The sequence below is a fragment of the Sapajus apella genome, unplaced genomic scaffold (genome assembly GCF_009761245.1).
Source record: "Sapajus apella isolate SASKATOON/1434 unplaced genomic scaffold, GSC_monkey_1.0 scaffold5, whole genome shotgun sequence".
NCBI classification, from domain to species: Eukaryota; Metazoa; Chordata; class Mammalia; order Primates; family Cebidae; genus Sapajus; species Sapajus apella.
Window position 1 is genome coordinate 15989481 of NW_022436945.1, and position 16805 is coordinate 16006285.

At 38.0% G+C, this 16805-nt stretch overlaps 1 protein-coding gene across 5 annotated transcripts in view; it reads left to right on the forward strand.

Moving 5' to 3' along the window:
* The window catches only part of RBPJ (recombination signal binding protein for immunoglobulin kappa J region), a 263865-nt gene that overhangs the window by 188094 nt on the left and 58966 nt on the right, over positions 1–16805 (forward strand). For 3 of the 5 annotated variants that reach the window (XM_032273632.1, XM_032273626.1, XM_032273629.1), the window contains exon 2: positions 442–624. The exons of the other annotated variants lie outside the window; for them this stretch is intronic. In XM_032273632.1, coding sequence (XP_032129523.1) covers positions 608–624 — 17 coding nt within the window. In that variant the 5' untranslated portion in view covers positions 442–607. The remainder of the gene's footprint in view (positions 1–441; positions 625–16805) is intronic. 5 annotated transcript variants of the gene reach the window in all.

The following is a 16805-nucleotide window of genomic DNA, read 5'->3' on the forward strand; positions in this document are numbered from 1 at the left end:
ATTAACATGATTCAGTAATATCATCGGGAGGAGCGTTGTTCGAAGGATCCTCTGCCTAATCTATTATCAGTTTCCTTTTAGATAGGTGTATAGGTGATTTCTGGCCCTCACCCAAACAGAATAGAATAGTGGTCATTGAAAAATAAACCTAGCACCTAGCAAGTCTTCAGACCAGTCTTTTAAGTAATTTTTTTTTCCTTGAGAAGAAAATTAAACAATTGGGGCAAAGAGATTTGTGGGGTTTTACTAGAAAGATAAAGCAAGGACTGTCACTCTGACTTGTATCCCTCATTCATATGAGGGTTCACATAAAAAATGACAGTGTTACACAGTCGTAGCAGCTGATTTTTGTTTTTCTTAGTCATGGCAGCAGTTAACACAGTGCACTAATGGTTTAACATACCAACACTTAAGGCCTTATTTTTTGTTTTTGTTTTTAAGTCATTGAAATTATGAGACTATCATTCAAATGGAAGCATTATAGTTCTTCGGAACCATTATGATCTCAAAACGAAAGGAGAATGATACAGATACACTGGCTGAGGTGTTTTGAGGTGCATCGAAGTATTCCAAGCTGTGACTTACCTTAACATGTTCTTGAAGTACCATGGCGTGGATTAAAAGGTATGCTTTAGTAATCTCCCAGTGACTCCAAGGTCATGGATAGAATGAACACTCATGATTCTGTATTTAGTTACTGCATATTTAAGATATTCTGTATTTAGTTATTGCACATTTAAGATATATAAATATTTTGATTATAGATGTGGTTATGGATTTATGGTAGTATTTTTTGTTACAAAAGCCCATGGATTTTCTTTTTCCTTTTTGAAATATAGTTATGGAAAATACTGTGGTAAATGTTTTCCCTAGGTTTTAATAGTAATGAGCTGTAATTTCATTCACCAAATAGTTTAGGGATTATTCATGTGTTAGTCTGTAATTATCTTTTACATCACAGACTAGTTCTCTACAATACTGTCATTTTATGGTAGCCTGAACAGGAAATTGTTGGATGAAGTCTTCAGTTGGGGTACTAATTTGACCAAACAAAACAATTTTTACTTGGATTTTTTAGTACAGTTTTGTCTTTTACAAAGAATTTTCACATAAAGGAAAATGAATAATTTATGTATTTACTTTTTTTTTTTAATTGAGATGGAGTCTCACTCCATTGCCCAGGCTGGAGTGCAGTGGCACAATCTCAGCTCACTGCAACCTCTGCCTCCCAAGTTCAAGCAGTTCTCCTGTCTCAGCCTCCCAAGTAGCTGGGACTACAGGCACCCGCCACCATGCCCAGCTAATTCTTGTATTTTAAGTAGAGACAGTGTTTCACCATATTGGTTAGGCTGATCTGAAGCTCCTGACCTCAGATGACCCACCCACCTCAGCCTCCCTAAGTGCTGGGATTACAGGTGTGAGTCACCGTGCCTGGCCGAAAATGAGTAATTTAAAAAATTAATATCATGATTTTTATTTGTTTACCAATGTATTTATGTAGTTAATCATTCATGTGTTTGTGATATATAGCCTTGCTGTTACTTGTGGTTACTAGTAGAGTAATTCTAGCCTTCGTAATACCCACTTAACCATCAAAAACTTTTGACGTTTTTATTTTTGTAAAATTTTGAGTGATGTAATAAAAACCTAACTTTTGTACTGTGTGATTGGTATTAATTGTTCCTTTTAAAGAGTGATAAAAGTGAACAACCCAGAAAGAATGTTGAATTCATTGCTGTTACATTAGGTTCAGAACTCTCTTTTAGGTAATAAAAGAAACAATATTGGGAAGACAGAGGTTTAAATCTATCATGGGTTGATAAATTTAATAGAAATACTGGTATAGTCCATGATTTTTATCAGTTAGGCTACCTCTTGTTAAAATCCTTTTGGTGTATGTTAGCAGTTAAATTCTTAATGGAATTTAGTTGTTAAGATGAAACTGCTTTATATTAAACTCTTAATTCATAATGACAGTGATCTAATCAAGTTCCAAGGTAGAATCATCTGCTTATTAGCCAAGGCGATCAGTCAGTTCAATCAGGAATTTTATGTCTGATGGCATAGAATAGTATCCACCCTCAAAAGATATTCTTGGACGTAATGGTTTCAGGATAGTGTTCAATGTGTTGTTTACAAAATATGTTTCTTTATAATACTTGATATCTCAACATTTTCTTTTGGGGTAGCACTTGAGAATCCATTTGTTTTGTTTTAACTCCACAGAGGTTTTTGATGTACAGCTAGAGTTGGGAAGTCCTGTTCCCTTTGCAAGACTTCGCCCCCCAACCCCCAGAAATGGAATCTTACTCTGTCGCTCAGGCTGGAGCGCAGTGGTGTGATCTCATCGCACTGCAAACTCTACCTCCTGGGTTCAAGCAGTTCTTCTGCCTCAGCCTTCCCAGTAGCTGGGATTACAAGCACAAGCCACCATGCCCAGCTAATTTTTTGTGTTTTTAATAGATACAGGGTTTCACCATATTGGCCAGGCTGGTCTCGAACTCCTGACCTCATGATCTGCCCACCTCGGGCTCCCAAAGTGCTGGGATTACAGGCGTGAGCCACCGTGCCCGGCCTGTAAGTCTTAATAACTTTGTGATTAAGAGCTTACTTAGATTCTGGGGTTACCCCACCAGCATTTCAATTCTAATGCTTCCCTTGTTATTGTAACAGGTTCTAAGAATGACTTGAAAAAACTCATAACTTTATATATTTTTTTAAAAAGCAACTTGTTACATAATTTTATAATATGATTTATATATGGATAATTGTACGTATACATCCAGTGCAGGTTTGGGCATGTGGGAGGCCAGTGTCAGATTAAGTATTGGTGATTATTAAATGCAGATCGGAACTTTTTTTTGTAGAGGGTGTGCTATTACATTTTTCTTACCCTGACTGAGTCTTGTACTCTTCTATGCTATTCCTAGAGCAAAATAAGCCATCACTATTTGACAGATGTTATCAATTATTTGGGCTTTTTCTCATCAGTGAAAGAAGGTGGCCACTAGGGTCTGCTACTTTATCTGTGATCATCTTACGCTGCTGGGTTGATTTGTGTGTTCTCTAAAGCTGTGTTTTTCAAGTTGCAGGTTTCAGCACATTCATGAGTGGGTCAAGAAATAAATTCAGTGGGTTATGACCAGCATTAAAGCATGTATTATATAGAAAATAAAATATCAGTGCATTGAATATAGAAAAGGATATATTTCTTAAAACTTCTGTTTTAATTTTATCAAAAGATTGAAATAAAATATATGCACATTTATGTGACTGTTGTTTCCACTAGTGTATGTTTCCCTTAGTCACAGATGTCCCTTAGAAATGGTATTAGTTTTATATTATTTTGCCTTCTGAGAAGAAGTGACTAGCATTTAAGTTTCAGTGTGGCTTCTAATAGTATGCCATATCCTCTACATTCCTTTCAGGGGTCCTTCTACCATCTTTTATTTTTTGAAGTAAAGGTTATTAGGAGAGAATATCTAAGGAATAGAAGAGAGTAGGAGAACATAGCAGCAGTGGCTTTTGAGTGACGTTTACCAAGGTTGTTTTATTAAGTAGAGTGATGTAGTATCAGCCCCTTGGCATACATTGTGATGGTTATCAACTCATAGATCAGTGGTTTTCAAACTGCTGTGCTGCTACAGTGGTAGTAGCACACTCTGGAAGCAATTTAGTAAGTTAGTGCCTCCCAGGAACCCCATCCCCCGCCAAATGAAACAGAAAAGAACAAAATAGAAAATATTATGAATTCTAAAATTTTGTTTCAGGGGCATGTATAGGTACGGGATTGCAGAGACCTAATTTCTAGTGGTCGTCAACTGGAAAACTATGAAACTCAGTCTAATAAATCCATATTACCAAGCCGACCTCAGCCACAAAAGCCTTCAGTTATCTAAGACAAGTATTACCAGATCAGTAGTTTTTAAAAAATCTTTGATGATAGAGAACAGTTAGTTTGCTGTGAAACCTTGGTTTTGTTGTTTGTTGCTGTATTGTTTTGTGATGTGTATGTATTTGTTTGCCCCCCCCCCCACACACACACACACACATATGTTTTGAGATATATATATATCTATAGAAAGATAGATAGATATGTTTTTTGAGATGGAGTCTTGTTTTGTCACCCAGGCTGGAGTGCAGTGGTGCTATCTTGGCTTACTGCAACCTCCGCTTCCCAGGTTCAAGCAGCTCTCCTGCCTCAGCCTACCGTAGCTGGGACTACAGGCGCATGCCACTATGCCCGGCTAATTTTTTGTATTTTTAGTAGAGATGGGGTTTCACCATATTAGCCAAGATGGTCTTGATCTCCTGACGTCATGATCTGCCTGCCCCAGCCTTCCAAAGTGCTGGGATTACAGGTGTGAGCCAACGCTCCCGGCCTGCCCTGGTTAATATTTAAAAGTTCATAAGTAAGAAATTTACAGTACATCCTAGTTGTGGAAGGACTTGCCCTTGATTTGCATTGATGGAAGAGACCCATGCAGTTAAAAAAAAATACAAATAGGTGGGTCATGGTGGCTCATGCCTGTAATCCCAGCACTTTGGGAGGCCTTGGCAGGCAGATCACAAGGTCATAAGTTTGAGACCAGCCTGGCGGTCTCAAAGATGGTAAAACTCCATCTCTACTAAAAATCACAAGGTCATAAGTTTGAGACCAGCCTGGTGGTCTCAAAATGGTGAAACCCTGTCTCTACTAAAAATATAAAAATTAGCTGGGTATGGCGGCGGGCGCCCATAGCCCCACCTACTCGGGAGGCTGAGGCAAGAGAATTGCTTGAACCTGGGAGACGGAGGTTGCAGTGAGCCAAGATTGTGCCATTACATTTCAGCCTAGGCGACAGAGTGAGATTCCATTTCAAAAATAAAAATAAAGTGCAAAAAAAAAAAATGATGCATGCTAAAACCTCTCAATTCAGCCTGAGCACAGTGGCTCACACGTGTAATCCCAACACTTTGGGAGGCCTAGGTGGGTGGATCACCTGGGGTCAGGAGTTCAACACCAGCTTGGCCAACATGGTGAAACCCCATCTCCATTAGAAATCCAAAAGTTAACCAGATGTGGTTAATCCCAACTACTTGGGAGGCTGAGGCAGGAGAATCACTGGAACCCAGGACATGGAGTTTGCAGTGAGCCAAGATCATGCCACTACACTCCATCCTGGGCAACAGAGTAAGAGTCTTGTCTCAAAAAAATAAAAAATACAAATAAAACCTCTCAGTTTATTTTTCATTCTTTATATGTTAGGACTTGTTTGTATAATAGATGCTTCTTTAATTCAGAAGGTAAATATAAAATTAAAGGTTGCAAAAATTAAGCATAAGTTAGATACATTACAAATATTGAAGGTAGTTAAATGTTCAAATGTTAAAGCTCCTGTTTTTGTGAAGATTTCGATAACATTTAAAATTTTATTTTTCTTGGATTAGTTCCTGTGCCTCCCACAGTGTCCTTGTAACAACAGATGTTTGCTTTGTAGATTTATTGAGGATGATTACAGAGTTTCTGGTGAATATTTTAAATTAAGGCTTCAAAGTAGGGCGGTATCAGCATATGTATGTTTTAAGATTGTCTAAAATATAGTTTCTTTCACCTCAGAAAACAGTAAGAGCATGATGACTTGTGGTAAATTGTTTCATAGCAGTGGAATTTGCACATTAGTTTTCTACACTTGGGAGTTGAAAAATGGAAGAAATCTTGGCCAAAAGAGAAGGACAAAAGATAATACACGTAATTCATCTTTTTCTGCAAGTTCTTGGAAATTGAGTCAAAGTACATAGTTCAGTTCTCTGAATTGGGCATGATATGCTCTTTAGAAATCATGTTTTGAAATTAAAGAAGATAAATAACCTCTCCCAATCAGTGTGCTAACTACCCTGATGATGGTTACTTGTCTTTGTACAGATGTGTGTAGGCACATGTCTTTAGTGGTGGAGGCAGTAAATGAAAACATGTGGATTCAGAGTATGGAAGAGTTGAATTCTTTTTTTTTTCTATTGCTTTGTTTCACCAGATTCTCCCTATTCCACATTAACCCCTTGTCTTCTCCCAGATGATTCGATTCTTCCTACTCTTTTCCATAGCATTGTTTGGCATTTTGGCATTGTAAAAGGATTGCTTCTTTTTTTCCTTAAGTCAAATTTACTCACTTCGGTGTCACTGCTTTCCATCTCATGCTGGTTATTCTGTTGGAAGCACAAGGTTTCATGTTGTCTCTCTGTGGAATTTGTTTCTTGAAAGCTATGTCTCTTTTCATTAGTTGTCATCATGTATGATAGTGGCTTGTATGTTTTCTTTGGTAAATTTCTCTTCCTAGAGTGTACTTTAGAAGGAAACTAAACTGCATTTTAGTTTAGTTGGCCCCAAACGGAGATCAGTAACCAGAGATGGCACCCAAGGGTGATAAAGGGATTACAAATGGCTTTAGAGGCCGGGCGCAGTGTCTCACACCTGTAATCCCCACTTTGGTAGGCCGAGGCGGGCGGATCACAAGGTCAAGAGATTGAGACCATCCTGGCCAACATGGTGAAACCCCGCCTCTACTAAAAATACAAAAATTAGCTGGGTGTGGTGGCACTTGCCTGTAGTCCCAGCTACTCGGGAGGATGAGGCAGAAGGATCACTTGAACCCGGAAGGCGGAGGTTGCAGTGAGCCGAGACTGCACCACTGCCCTCCAGCCTGGCGATGTCTCAAAAAAAAAAAAAAAAAAAAACAATGCCTGTAGAAGTGTTGGTGGCAGCAGCTAGGCAGCTAGGTTAATCAAATGTGCATGAACTTTAAATAAACTCCTTTATTGTTGAATTTTCTGTGGAAAAATTAATTTGAGTGAGAAATTCTAGCCCTGGGTCAGGGACAGGCCAGAGACAACACATATGTGCTATATAAAACGGGGGTGACTGGGTGCAGGCAAAACCCACTGAAAGTATTCATATTTGAAATAAACAGTCACTTTCTCTGTAGGAAGCCAATTTTCAATCCTTGGTCTACTTTCCAGATCTTTTCTTTCCCCCACCCCCATTAACAGATTTTGCTTATTTTCTTGACTCCTATATCTTCATCCCCTGGAACAGTGAATAGTCATAACAGGTATTCAGCAAATATTAGTTAAATGAATGAACTTTTGATAATACCAGGTTTTTCAGACATGCATCTATTCTGTCATGGCAGAACAAGTAATACTCTTATTTATCAACCTTTTAATTTACAAATGGAGAGAATAACTAGATATATAAGAAGGTAGTCTTATTTTGAAATGATTTCAAGTTCTGGAAAGTTGTCATCATTGAACTCTTGTGAGTTGGGGATTGGTAAATCTGAAGGCCAAGAAAATCTGAGTGTGTATGCTAATGTTGGATCAATATTGTACTTACCATATGTCCCTCACCAGGTGATTTACCTAGTCTTCACAACTCTCCAGATTGCTAACAATTAACATTCCTATTTTACAGAAACTGATGCTCTAGAATAACCATAAAACTGTTACGGGTTTTTTTTTTTTTTTTGGTTTGTTTTTGTTAGAAAAACCTGGATTTTGGGGAAGCAAAAGATGGAAAGAGTTTATGTAATAATTCACCAGCCTTTTCTCACAGTGGTAGATATCCAAATGTGAGATCATTTATGAGGAAAGACTGATTGTGATCTATGCTCATATTCCACAGAAGAAAAGCTCTGCACATTTCCATATTTGGGACTGACCAGATTTGGTTTGTTAGGAGGTAGACAGTTGCCCTTTTATGGCCACTAGATACTCTATTGCCCCCTTTTATTTCTGTTCAACTTGGTGGCTCTGACAACTCCTTCAAACAATCTTTTCTCTCTCTCTTTTTTTTTCACTGCTCTTTTGTACTCCAGTGTTCTCTGCTTTCCTCCCTCTCCTCTCTTCCAGCCTCCCAGCCCCTTTCTCTCTCTTCTCCTCCCATCCCTCATTTACACACAGCCTGAACAAACAAAAGAGTTTGCTGTGCATTCTGCCTGTAAAAGAATAATACGTGAACATTGGTTTTGAGTCAGTGAACTGGGTAGGTTAAGTGAGAAGTGATCTGGCCTGCGAGGATGAAGTCAGGAGAATGCTGTGAAAATAGCATAAATCTCAGATCTTAGAAGTTGCCCAAAAAAGAGAGAGCTGATCAAGGACAAGTAGTATTTCTCAGAATAAAGAGCTCATTGAATATAATGCCTGGACCAGTGGTTTTAATTTTGGAGAAATACTGTAACCAAACCAAAACATTGCTGGATAGTAGGAAAAAATTAACAGAATCACTCCCCTTCAACTTGATTTTTGTTCCAAAGTTCAAGTTTTTATTTAGAATTAAGGATTTCTTTTCAATCTGAAACTCATATCCCGAGCTCCTAATATTTTAAAAGTACAACTAGCCAATTTGTTAACTAATAGCATTATGTTTAATAATATTTTCATTATTAATCACAATGGCTTATTAGATTATTGTTGTTACAGTGAAGAATTGTCTGGGTGTAATTGCTGGAGACCTGAACTTGGTATATCACATTTTCCCATAAATTAGTTTTAGACTCAACAAAACTACGTGAGGGAATGTTTAAGGTGTATTGAGAGACTCCCGTTTAGATCTTGATATCACTTCTTTATAAAATCTGTCAGAAATGTGAATTATCACTTTTTTGAAGTGGCAACATGCTTCAAAAATAATTGAAGCTGTGGAGCAAGTAATAACAGTAACCTGTAGTGTTGTATCTTTGTAGGGCATTCTCCATGAGAAAAATAGTTCTATCAGTTTTAGCTACCTGAATTTGGTAAAGTAGTTCCCTTTTCTCTGCATTGTAAAATTTGAAAAGTTAATATCACTTAGTTTTCTTCTCTATTGCGGAAATTAGACATTACAGATCAGTTTTTTAAATCATCATTTCATTGTGCTTTAATCATTGTTAAATTGTAATTGACCTAAATAATATAGTTTAGTTTAGTTTTGTTTTGTTTTGTTTTGTTTTGTTTTGTTTTTTTGAGACGGAGTTTCGCTCTTGTTACCCAGGCTGGAGTGCAATGGCGCGATCTTGGCTCACCGCAACCTCCGCCTCCTGGGTTCAGGCAATTCTCCTGCCTCAGCCTCCCGAGTAGCCGGGACTACAGGCACATGCCACCACGCCCAGCTAATTTTTTGTATTTTTAGTAGAGACGAGGTTTCACCATGTTGACCAGAATGGTCTCGATCTCTTGACCTCGTGATCCACCCGCCTCGGCCTCCCAAAGTGCTGGGATTACAGGCGTGAGCCACCGCGCCCGGCCAATAATATAGTTTAATAGCTAAGATTCCATAATCTTTTTGTTTTTGTTGCATGTGTTTTAACAGATGACTTGCTATTATAGTTTATTCATGTAGTGGGTACCTACTGCTTACAGATGTGTATTTGAGAACTCAGTATTAATATTGTACACACTTGAGTCAACTTGAATGTGAATAATACAAGCTTACAACTTCAGCCATGTGTCTCTAATGGGCATGTGTGCTATTAAGAAAAAAAAATGTTGGCCAGCATTAAAAGTTATAGCCTAAAATAGTTAGTGTGTATTTCCAGTTTATTGTGGAAGCAAGTTGGCATTTTCTTTTCTTTTTTTCTCAGCAAATACAGTGGTATGACATTTTCTTCATTGCTAGGTTATAATCCTTTAGGAGTCTGAATTTGATCCCTAGAGCTGTTAACACAAATTTCCCTGGTTTATTTCACCTTATGATATTGATTCATATTCTGAAATTGGAATATTATAGTATTTCATCCTTGGGATTCAACAGTTTTGGTTTGCTGAGAGATAGATTACAGGTTAAGAAGTGAGTTCTTTGAAATATTAAATAATGATAGGTGATTTGTTTACTGGAAAAAGAGAATAAATGTTTTTAGTGGATTGAGATGAAGCCATTATTTTGGAAAGGCAAAGAATATAAGTAGTTTACAGAACAGAATATGGTTTCCTTATTTGTTTTATATGTGGGGCTCATTATCTTTATCCTTTATTGATCATTGTGGAGTCAGAAGTGAGGGAAAGCCTCACCTTGTGGCTTTCCGACTTTCATTTTTCTCTCTTAAATTAGAAATAATGCTGACCTCTCATGATTGTTAATGAGACTTAAATGAGAATATACATAAGGAGATGTATTCTGTCTATTGCTGTCTCTTTTGCTTTGCTCTATGAAGCCAGTTGAGGAAGCTACAAGTGTAAGTGGCAATGAGAGCTTCATCTGATCTACAGATTTAGAGAATGGAGATAGAGAAGATAATTTGGAAATACAATTGATGGAATTTGTCAGTGAATTGCTTGTGGTGGAAGGCAAGATGAGGGAGGAGTTCAGTAGTACTGGTGCTGTAGACAGTAGAGACTGCACATGACTTTAGGAAACATGCCTGTGCATAAGTTGGTGAGAGAAGGAATATTAAGACTTAAGTAGCTACAGTGGAGCTCATCTTTAAAGAAAAACTAATCTCCTGTTTCCTAATTAAGCAATTTGGCATAGGGCTGTTGACTAGACAGTTAACTAGTAAATTAACTCTGTAACACAACACCTTTGCAGCTTGTACAGTTAAGTTCATACATAGCATAGCAAAGTACCAAGTAAATACATAACATGAATGACTGAAAACGGAAAATTGTGTGCACTTACTAGGGGCCTTGTTCTTGTTTTCTGCATTGCCATCCTGACTCTTACTCCCAAGGCTTTCCCTCATATACTGTTGTTTCCGTAAGTTACTGATGATGCGTACTTTAGTCAGTGCTTGGTGATCTGGCCAGTCTCAGTTCCAAACCTTTCCTTTGCCTGTGCTGAGCAGAGACAAATATTGTCAGATGTTTGTAGAAGTATTAATCAGCCTGTAGTATCACCCAAGGCAAAGCAGCTTGCAGTTAGATCTTGCATCATCAAGCCCTGTGCTCCTGTGCTGTTTATTTCCCTTTCAGAGCCCCGTGGCCTCCTGTGCGCCTTGAGTGAGCAGATACTAGCTGGTGGGCCTGCTCTTTTGGTCCTAGCAGTGCATGAAAGCAACATGACAGCTTGATGGCTCAGATACACTTTGGCAGAAAGCCATTCTTTAAGCTTTGAATTGTGGTTAAGACAGCTTCTTCAGAGTGGTTTTCATTTTTACCACAAGTGTAGGTTTGATCCTTATAATATGATATGTGATAACAGAAAGCTAAGTTACAATTCAAAAGAAGAAATGTATTGTTTTGTATTAACACTCAAGCAAAAAAGGCATTTCCTTTTTCATGAATGGTGTTACAGAAAGTGTTTTGGAAATCTGCTCTCCCCCATTCTGAACATAGGAATTTTGATTTCTGTCATTTTATTTTAGTTTATTGGGTATGTTTAAACTTGTGTATAGAATATCTACAATGTTCTATTTTATACGTATTTAAAAATGGGAATTGCTAGCTTTAATTTTGCCTTAGGAGCAGGCTTCTCTGAAATAGCTTAACTCCTTATAAACCTGACTCATAGTCTTTCTTTTGTGTGTTAGACCTTATTTCGTGGGACTCTGTAAATGCTTTGGTCAGTGTTATTGAAGAGGAAAGATGCACTGCTGGATTCAAGTATGTGAAAATACGAAACTGTGTGTCAGAGGCTTAGCTGCTTTAGAAATTGGCCAAAAATTGTTTAATGGAGGCTAGGCTGGTACTGTGACTGTGTAATTTCTACCAAGAGAAAAAAGAACCCAAAACCTCTTAGTTAAATGAAAGTATATGTAGATCTTCATGTTCTTTTTCAATTTAGAAAAAAAAGTTCTTTGCAGAATTCTGATTGATAGTGTAAGCCATACATTCAGAAGACTCTCACAGTCCCTATTGCAGTTTGTAACATAGTGTTCTTGTGCCGGAAAAATGCAAAAAAAATTGTTTCAGAATCGGATTATGATATACATATATGTGTGCACACATACAAGTGTATATATGTATGTAGTCTAGGTGTGGCTCCCATGATGGATGTTTTTAGATTTCTTGAATTTTGTGTTTATAGCTTTATTTTTTATTTTATTTTTTTGAGATGTAGCCTTGTTCTGTTGCCCAGGCAGGAATACGGTGGCACGATCTTAGTTCACTGCAACCTCCACCCCCTGTGTTCAAACAATTCTCCTGCCTCAGCCTCCTGAGTAGCTGGGATTACAGGCGCCCGCCACCACGCCCAGCTAATTTTTATATTTTTAGTAGAGGTGGAGTTTCACCATGTTCGCCAGGCTGGTCTAGAACTCCTGACCTCAGGTGATCCACTCGCCTCAGCCTTCCAAAGTGCTGGGATTACAGGCATGAGCCATGGCCCTCAGCCATATTTACAGCTTTAGAAAACATTTTCTTACTTCTAGTAATCAAAGAAAAATTTACTCTTTACCCTTATAAAATTTAGTCAGTAGCTGAAGGATTGGGAAGGTAATGAAAGAAAGTTTCCTTTCAGAATTTTTGTCGCCCCCTCCACCCCACCCCCAACACACACCAAATCAGTGCTATATCATCGAAAGTTTTAGGTCAGTTGTGCACTTTACAATCCTGTCATAAAAATTCATATGCTGTCACCCTCTTTTTTTTTTTTTTTTTTTTTTTTTTTTTTTGGGAGATGGAGTCTCACTGTGTCACCAGGCTGGGGTGCAGTGGCACAATCTCAGCTCACTGCAACCTCCACCTCTTGGGTTCAATCGTTCTCCTGCCTCAGCCTCCCAAGTAGCTGGGACTACAGGTGTGTGCCACCATGCCCAACTAATTTTTGTATTTTTAGTAGAGATAGGGTTTCACCATTTTGACCAGGATGGTCTCAATCTCTTGACCTTGTGATCCTCCTGCCTTGGCCTCCCAAAGTGTTGGGATTACAGGCGTGAGCCGCTATGCCTGGCCTCTGTCACCCTTTTTACAATGTGGTGTCCATAACTGAAATGCAATTAAATTCTGTCCTAATGCAGAGTACATAGAAAATCATGAACATTGTAATATAGTTAACATTTTGAACCGAATCTACCAGTATATGAACTTGTGCAAGGTAGTTTCTGAGCTGGTTTCCTCATCTGCATGATGAGGATAATAATACCTACCTGGTAAAATTGATCTGGGAGCTGGGCACGGTTGCTCATGCATGTAATCCCAGCACATTGGGAGGCTGAGGCAGGAGGATCACTGGAGCTCAGGAGTTTGAGCCAGCCTGGGCAACATGATAAAACCCTGTTTCTACAAGAAATACAAAAATTAGCTGGGTATGGTGGCTTGCACCTGTGGTCCCAGCTACTGGGGAGTAGGATCACTTTAGCCCATGGAGATTGCGGTGAGCCAAGATCAAGTCACTGCACTCCTGCCTGGGCAACAGAGCAAGACCCTGTCTCAAAAAATAAAGATTGATATGGGTATGATGTGAGATATGCATACAAAGTTTGTAACATAATGTCTGCCCTCCAGTAGCTGCTGTTGTAATGCTTCAAGTTTCTTATTTGCTACTGTCTGTTCCAAGTGTCTAGTGTGGTACCTAACACCTAATGGGCACTTATATGTGTGTTGAATGGTGAAAGGGAAAAGGAACCAGAATCTAGTAGAGCAATTAATTATTGTCATTCTCCCACCTTCCTCATCATCTCAGTTTTAGGTGAAATAGGCAAAAGAATTCCATTACTTAACAATTTGAAGTGAGGGTGAGAAATAAGAGGGAAAGTGCAAGGAAGAAAACTGTGTGACATCTTGTGTGTACAAGCCAGTTTTCCATAATCACATTGTGGATTTTCCATGGAATATGTTCAGTCCCCAGCAGTGTTTGTTGGGACACACACAAAGCACCTACAAAGCCTGTTATGTAGCAAGTTGGGGAAAGGGATACTTGCAGCGTGCTGTCTGGCTGCCCTTCCTAGGGAAGTGTGGATTCTAGAGCAGACTTCACTATGCTTCTCTCTCCTTTTGTATCCTTACCCTGATGGTAATAGGAACCATTTATATTCATACATATACTCCTCAGGTTCCTTTTTATTTTTATTTTTTATTGCTAGTTTTGGTACCTACTTTTCTGTTTTTTCTGTTACTGGGCAGCTGCTGCCACTCGACCTGGCACTAACATAGGACCCCTCAAAGCTGAGCTTAGTTATCCCTCTCTAAGCCATAGTTTAAGGAAAAACTAAATATATATGGTTTTGTGGTAAAATATACATAATGTAAAATTAACCATCTTAACAAAGTTTACAGTCCAGTGGCATTAGGTACATTGATGTTGTTGTGATTGTAGTTAACCATCACCACCATCCATCTCCAGAATGCTTCATCCTCCCAAACTGAACCTGTGTGCTCGTTTAACAATAACTCTCTATCCCCCCTTCTCCCCCAGGTCCCTGGTAGCCACCAATTTTTCTGTCTCCATGAATTTGACTACCCTAGGTACCTCATATAAGTGGAATCCTGTAATGTTTGTCCTTTTGTGTCTGGCTTATTTTGCTTAGCATATCTTCAAGGCTTATTCATGTTGTAACATGTATCAGAATTTCCTTTTTAGGCTGAATAATATACCATCATATGTATGTATGTACCACGTTTTTGTTATCCATTTGTTCACTGTCAGTGTACATTTGAGTTGTTTCCACTCTTCGGCTATTGTGAAAAATGGTACTATGAATATTAGTGTACAACCGTCTTTTAATCCCAGCTTTCATTTTTTCTGAGTATATGCTCAGAAGTGGAACTAATGGATCATTTGGTAATTCTGTGTTTAATATTTTGAGGAACCATACTGTTTTCTATAGCAGCTGTACCATTTTACATTCTCACTAGCTGTGCACAAAAGGTTCCAGTTTCCTCCATATCCTTGCCAACCCTTGTTCCTTTATTGTTATTGTTGTTTTGTTTTGTTTTGTTTTAAATCAGAGCCATCCTAATGGGAATGAAGTGGTATCTCATTATGATTTTGATTTACATTTCCCTAGTTAGTGAGGTTGAGCATCTTTTCATGTGCTTATTGGCCACTTGTATATCTTCCTTTGAGAAATGTCTATTCCTTTGCTCATTTATACATCAAGTTTCTTTGTTGTTGAGTTGTAGTTCTTTATAAAATCGATATTTGATTATATGTATTTTGAAGGCAATATAAATATACACTTGTTTTGAGGGGACCATTTCAGTTTCACAATATTTATTAGATTAAATATCATTCAGTAATCCAGCCTTGAAAGAGTAGTTGTGGACTTACTCAGTGATGGATGTTATTACAGGTGCTTTACATACGTCAACCTTTTTTATTGGAAGTACATTTATCTGTGTTTTCCGATGGACACTATTATAGGTACTTTACGTATACCAACCTTTTTGATTGGAAGTACATTTATCTGTGTTTTCCATTGAAGAAACTCAGGCATTGAGAATTTGAGTAAATTTCTTGCTCCAGGTCATACCGCTAGTTTGCAATAAAGCCAGGATTTTAATTTAAATAGCCTAGTTCCTGAGTCCATGCACTTAGCATGTATGAGAAACTGTGTGTGTGCTCTCATCAAGTGACACTTTTCAGGTCTTGAACACGTTTCCCTCTCTCAAAGGTTTATCTTACTTTTCTCCATTGGGTAAGGGCATAGGAGAAGACCAAACTAGAAGGCAGACAAAATCATCAGGAAACTGTGACTGAAATTTATAAAGGCACGTGTTTAATTTTAAAGACAGTTCACAAGATGAAATGAGGTGTCTGAAGGAGTTATTGGTAACAACTGAATAAACACTTGGAATGTCTTTAAAGTTTCATTGTATTTCTCTTTGTGGAACACCCTTAGGTTTGATGTGATTCTTTGTTTGAGTCAAGCATTTATTTTCTAAAATGGTTTTCCTAGTGAAATTTGCTTAATGAGACTTTTTTTTCCTGTAAATTCTTAACTTATCTGCCTTTCTCTATTTATATTTTAAGCCACTTGTATTCTAGAGTTGGTGCTTGAGTGACTATCAGTTGATGTCTAGAGAATGCAATTTTATCTTGCAGTTTACCTAAGCCAAACTTAACTGGTAAAACAAAACACAACATTTTTGTCATATTATGCATTTTAAAGCAAAATGCAATATTTGCTGCTGCCCATTATCATTAATAATCATGTGTAGGGTGTGTGTGTTTTACGTATACACTGGGGAAGGGGAGACGAGAAATGGAGATCTCATTCTCTCTTTCAAAATTGATGTTACTGAGTGACTTGTGTGTGTGAGTATATAGGCATAACTGGGAGGTACTGTGTTAACTAGCAATTTATTCCTCGTTGTACACATGGATGTTTTTGTTACTACAAATGTTGCTTTGTTGGACATCTTTGTATGCATGTTTTGGCACAGTAACAGATTATTTACCTGTATAATAAATTTCCAGAATTGAAATGGTTAGTTCAAAAGAGTACACATCTTTAATTATAATAGACATCGGAAAAATGTTAAAAGGGTGCACAAATTTAAACTCACAACAGTGTGTGCAAGTTCTTTTCTCTCCACTTGCACACTGACACTGGGTATTATCAAACTTTAAATCTGCAGCAAGAAATTCTTCAATAATTATCTTAATAACATAAAAATTAGACCCGGAAGCTGTCCAGAGTCTCTTAACATGTCACCTCCCATGAATGTTTTTTGATAGGTTTGTCACTACTAGGTTCTGTAGCAAGCAGAGGTAGGCCAGCATCTTGATTAAGAAATGAGTGCTTCTCTTTATTTCAACTTGCAGAAAAGTTGCACAAATATTAGAAGGAAGTTCACCCAGATACCTCAGCGTTAACATTTTACCACATTTGCTTTATGCTTGTGTATATCTGTACATACACATGTGCGTAAACATACTCACATGCATGCAAACTGTTTTCCCCTCAAACCAT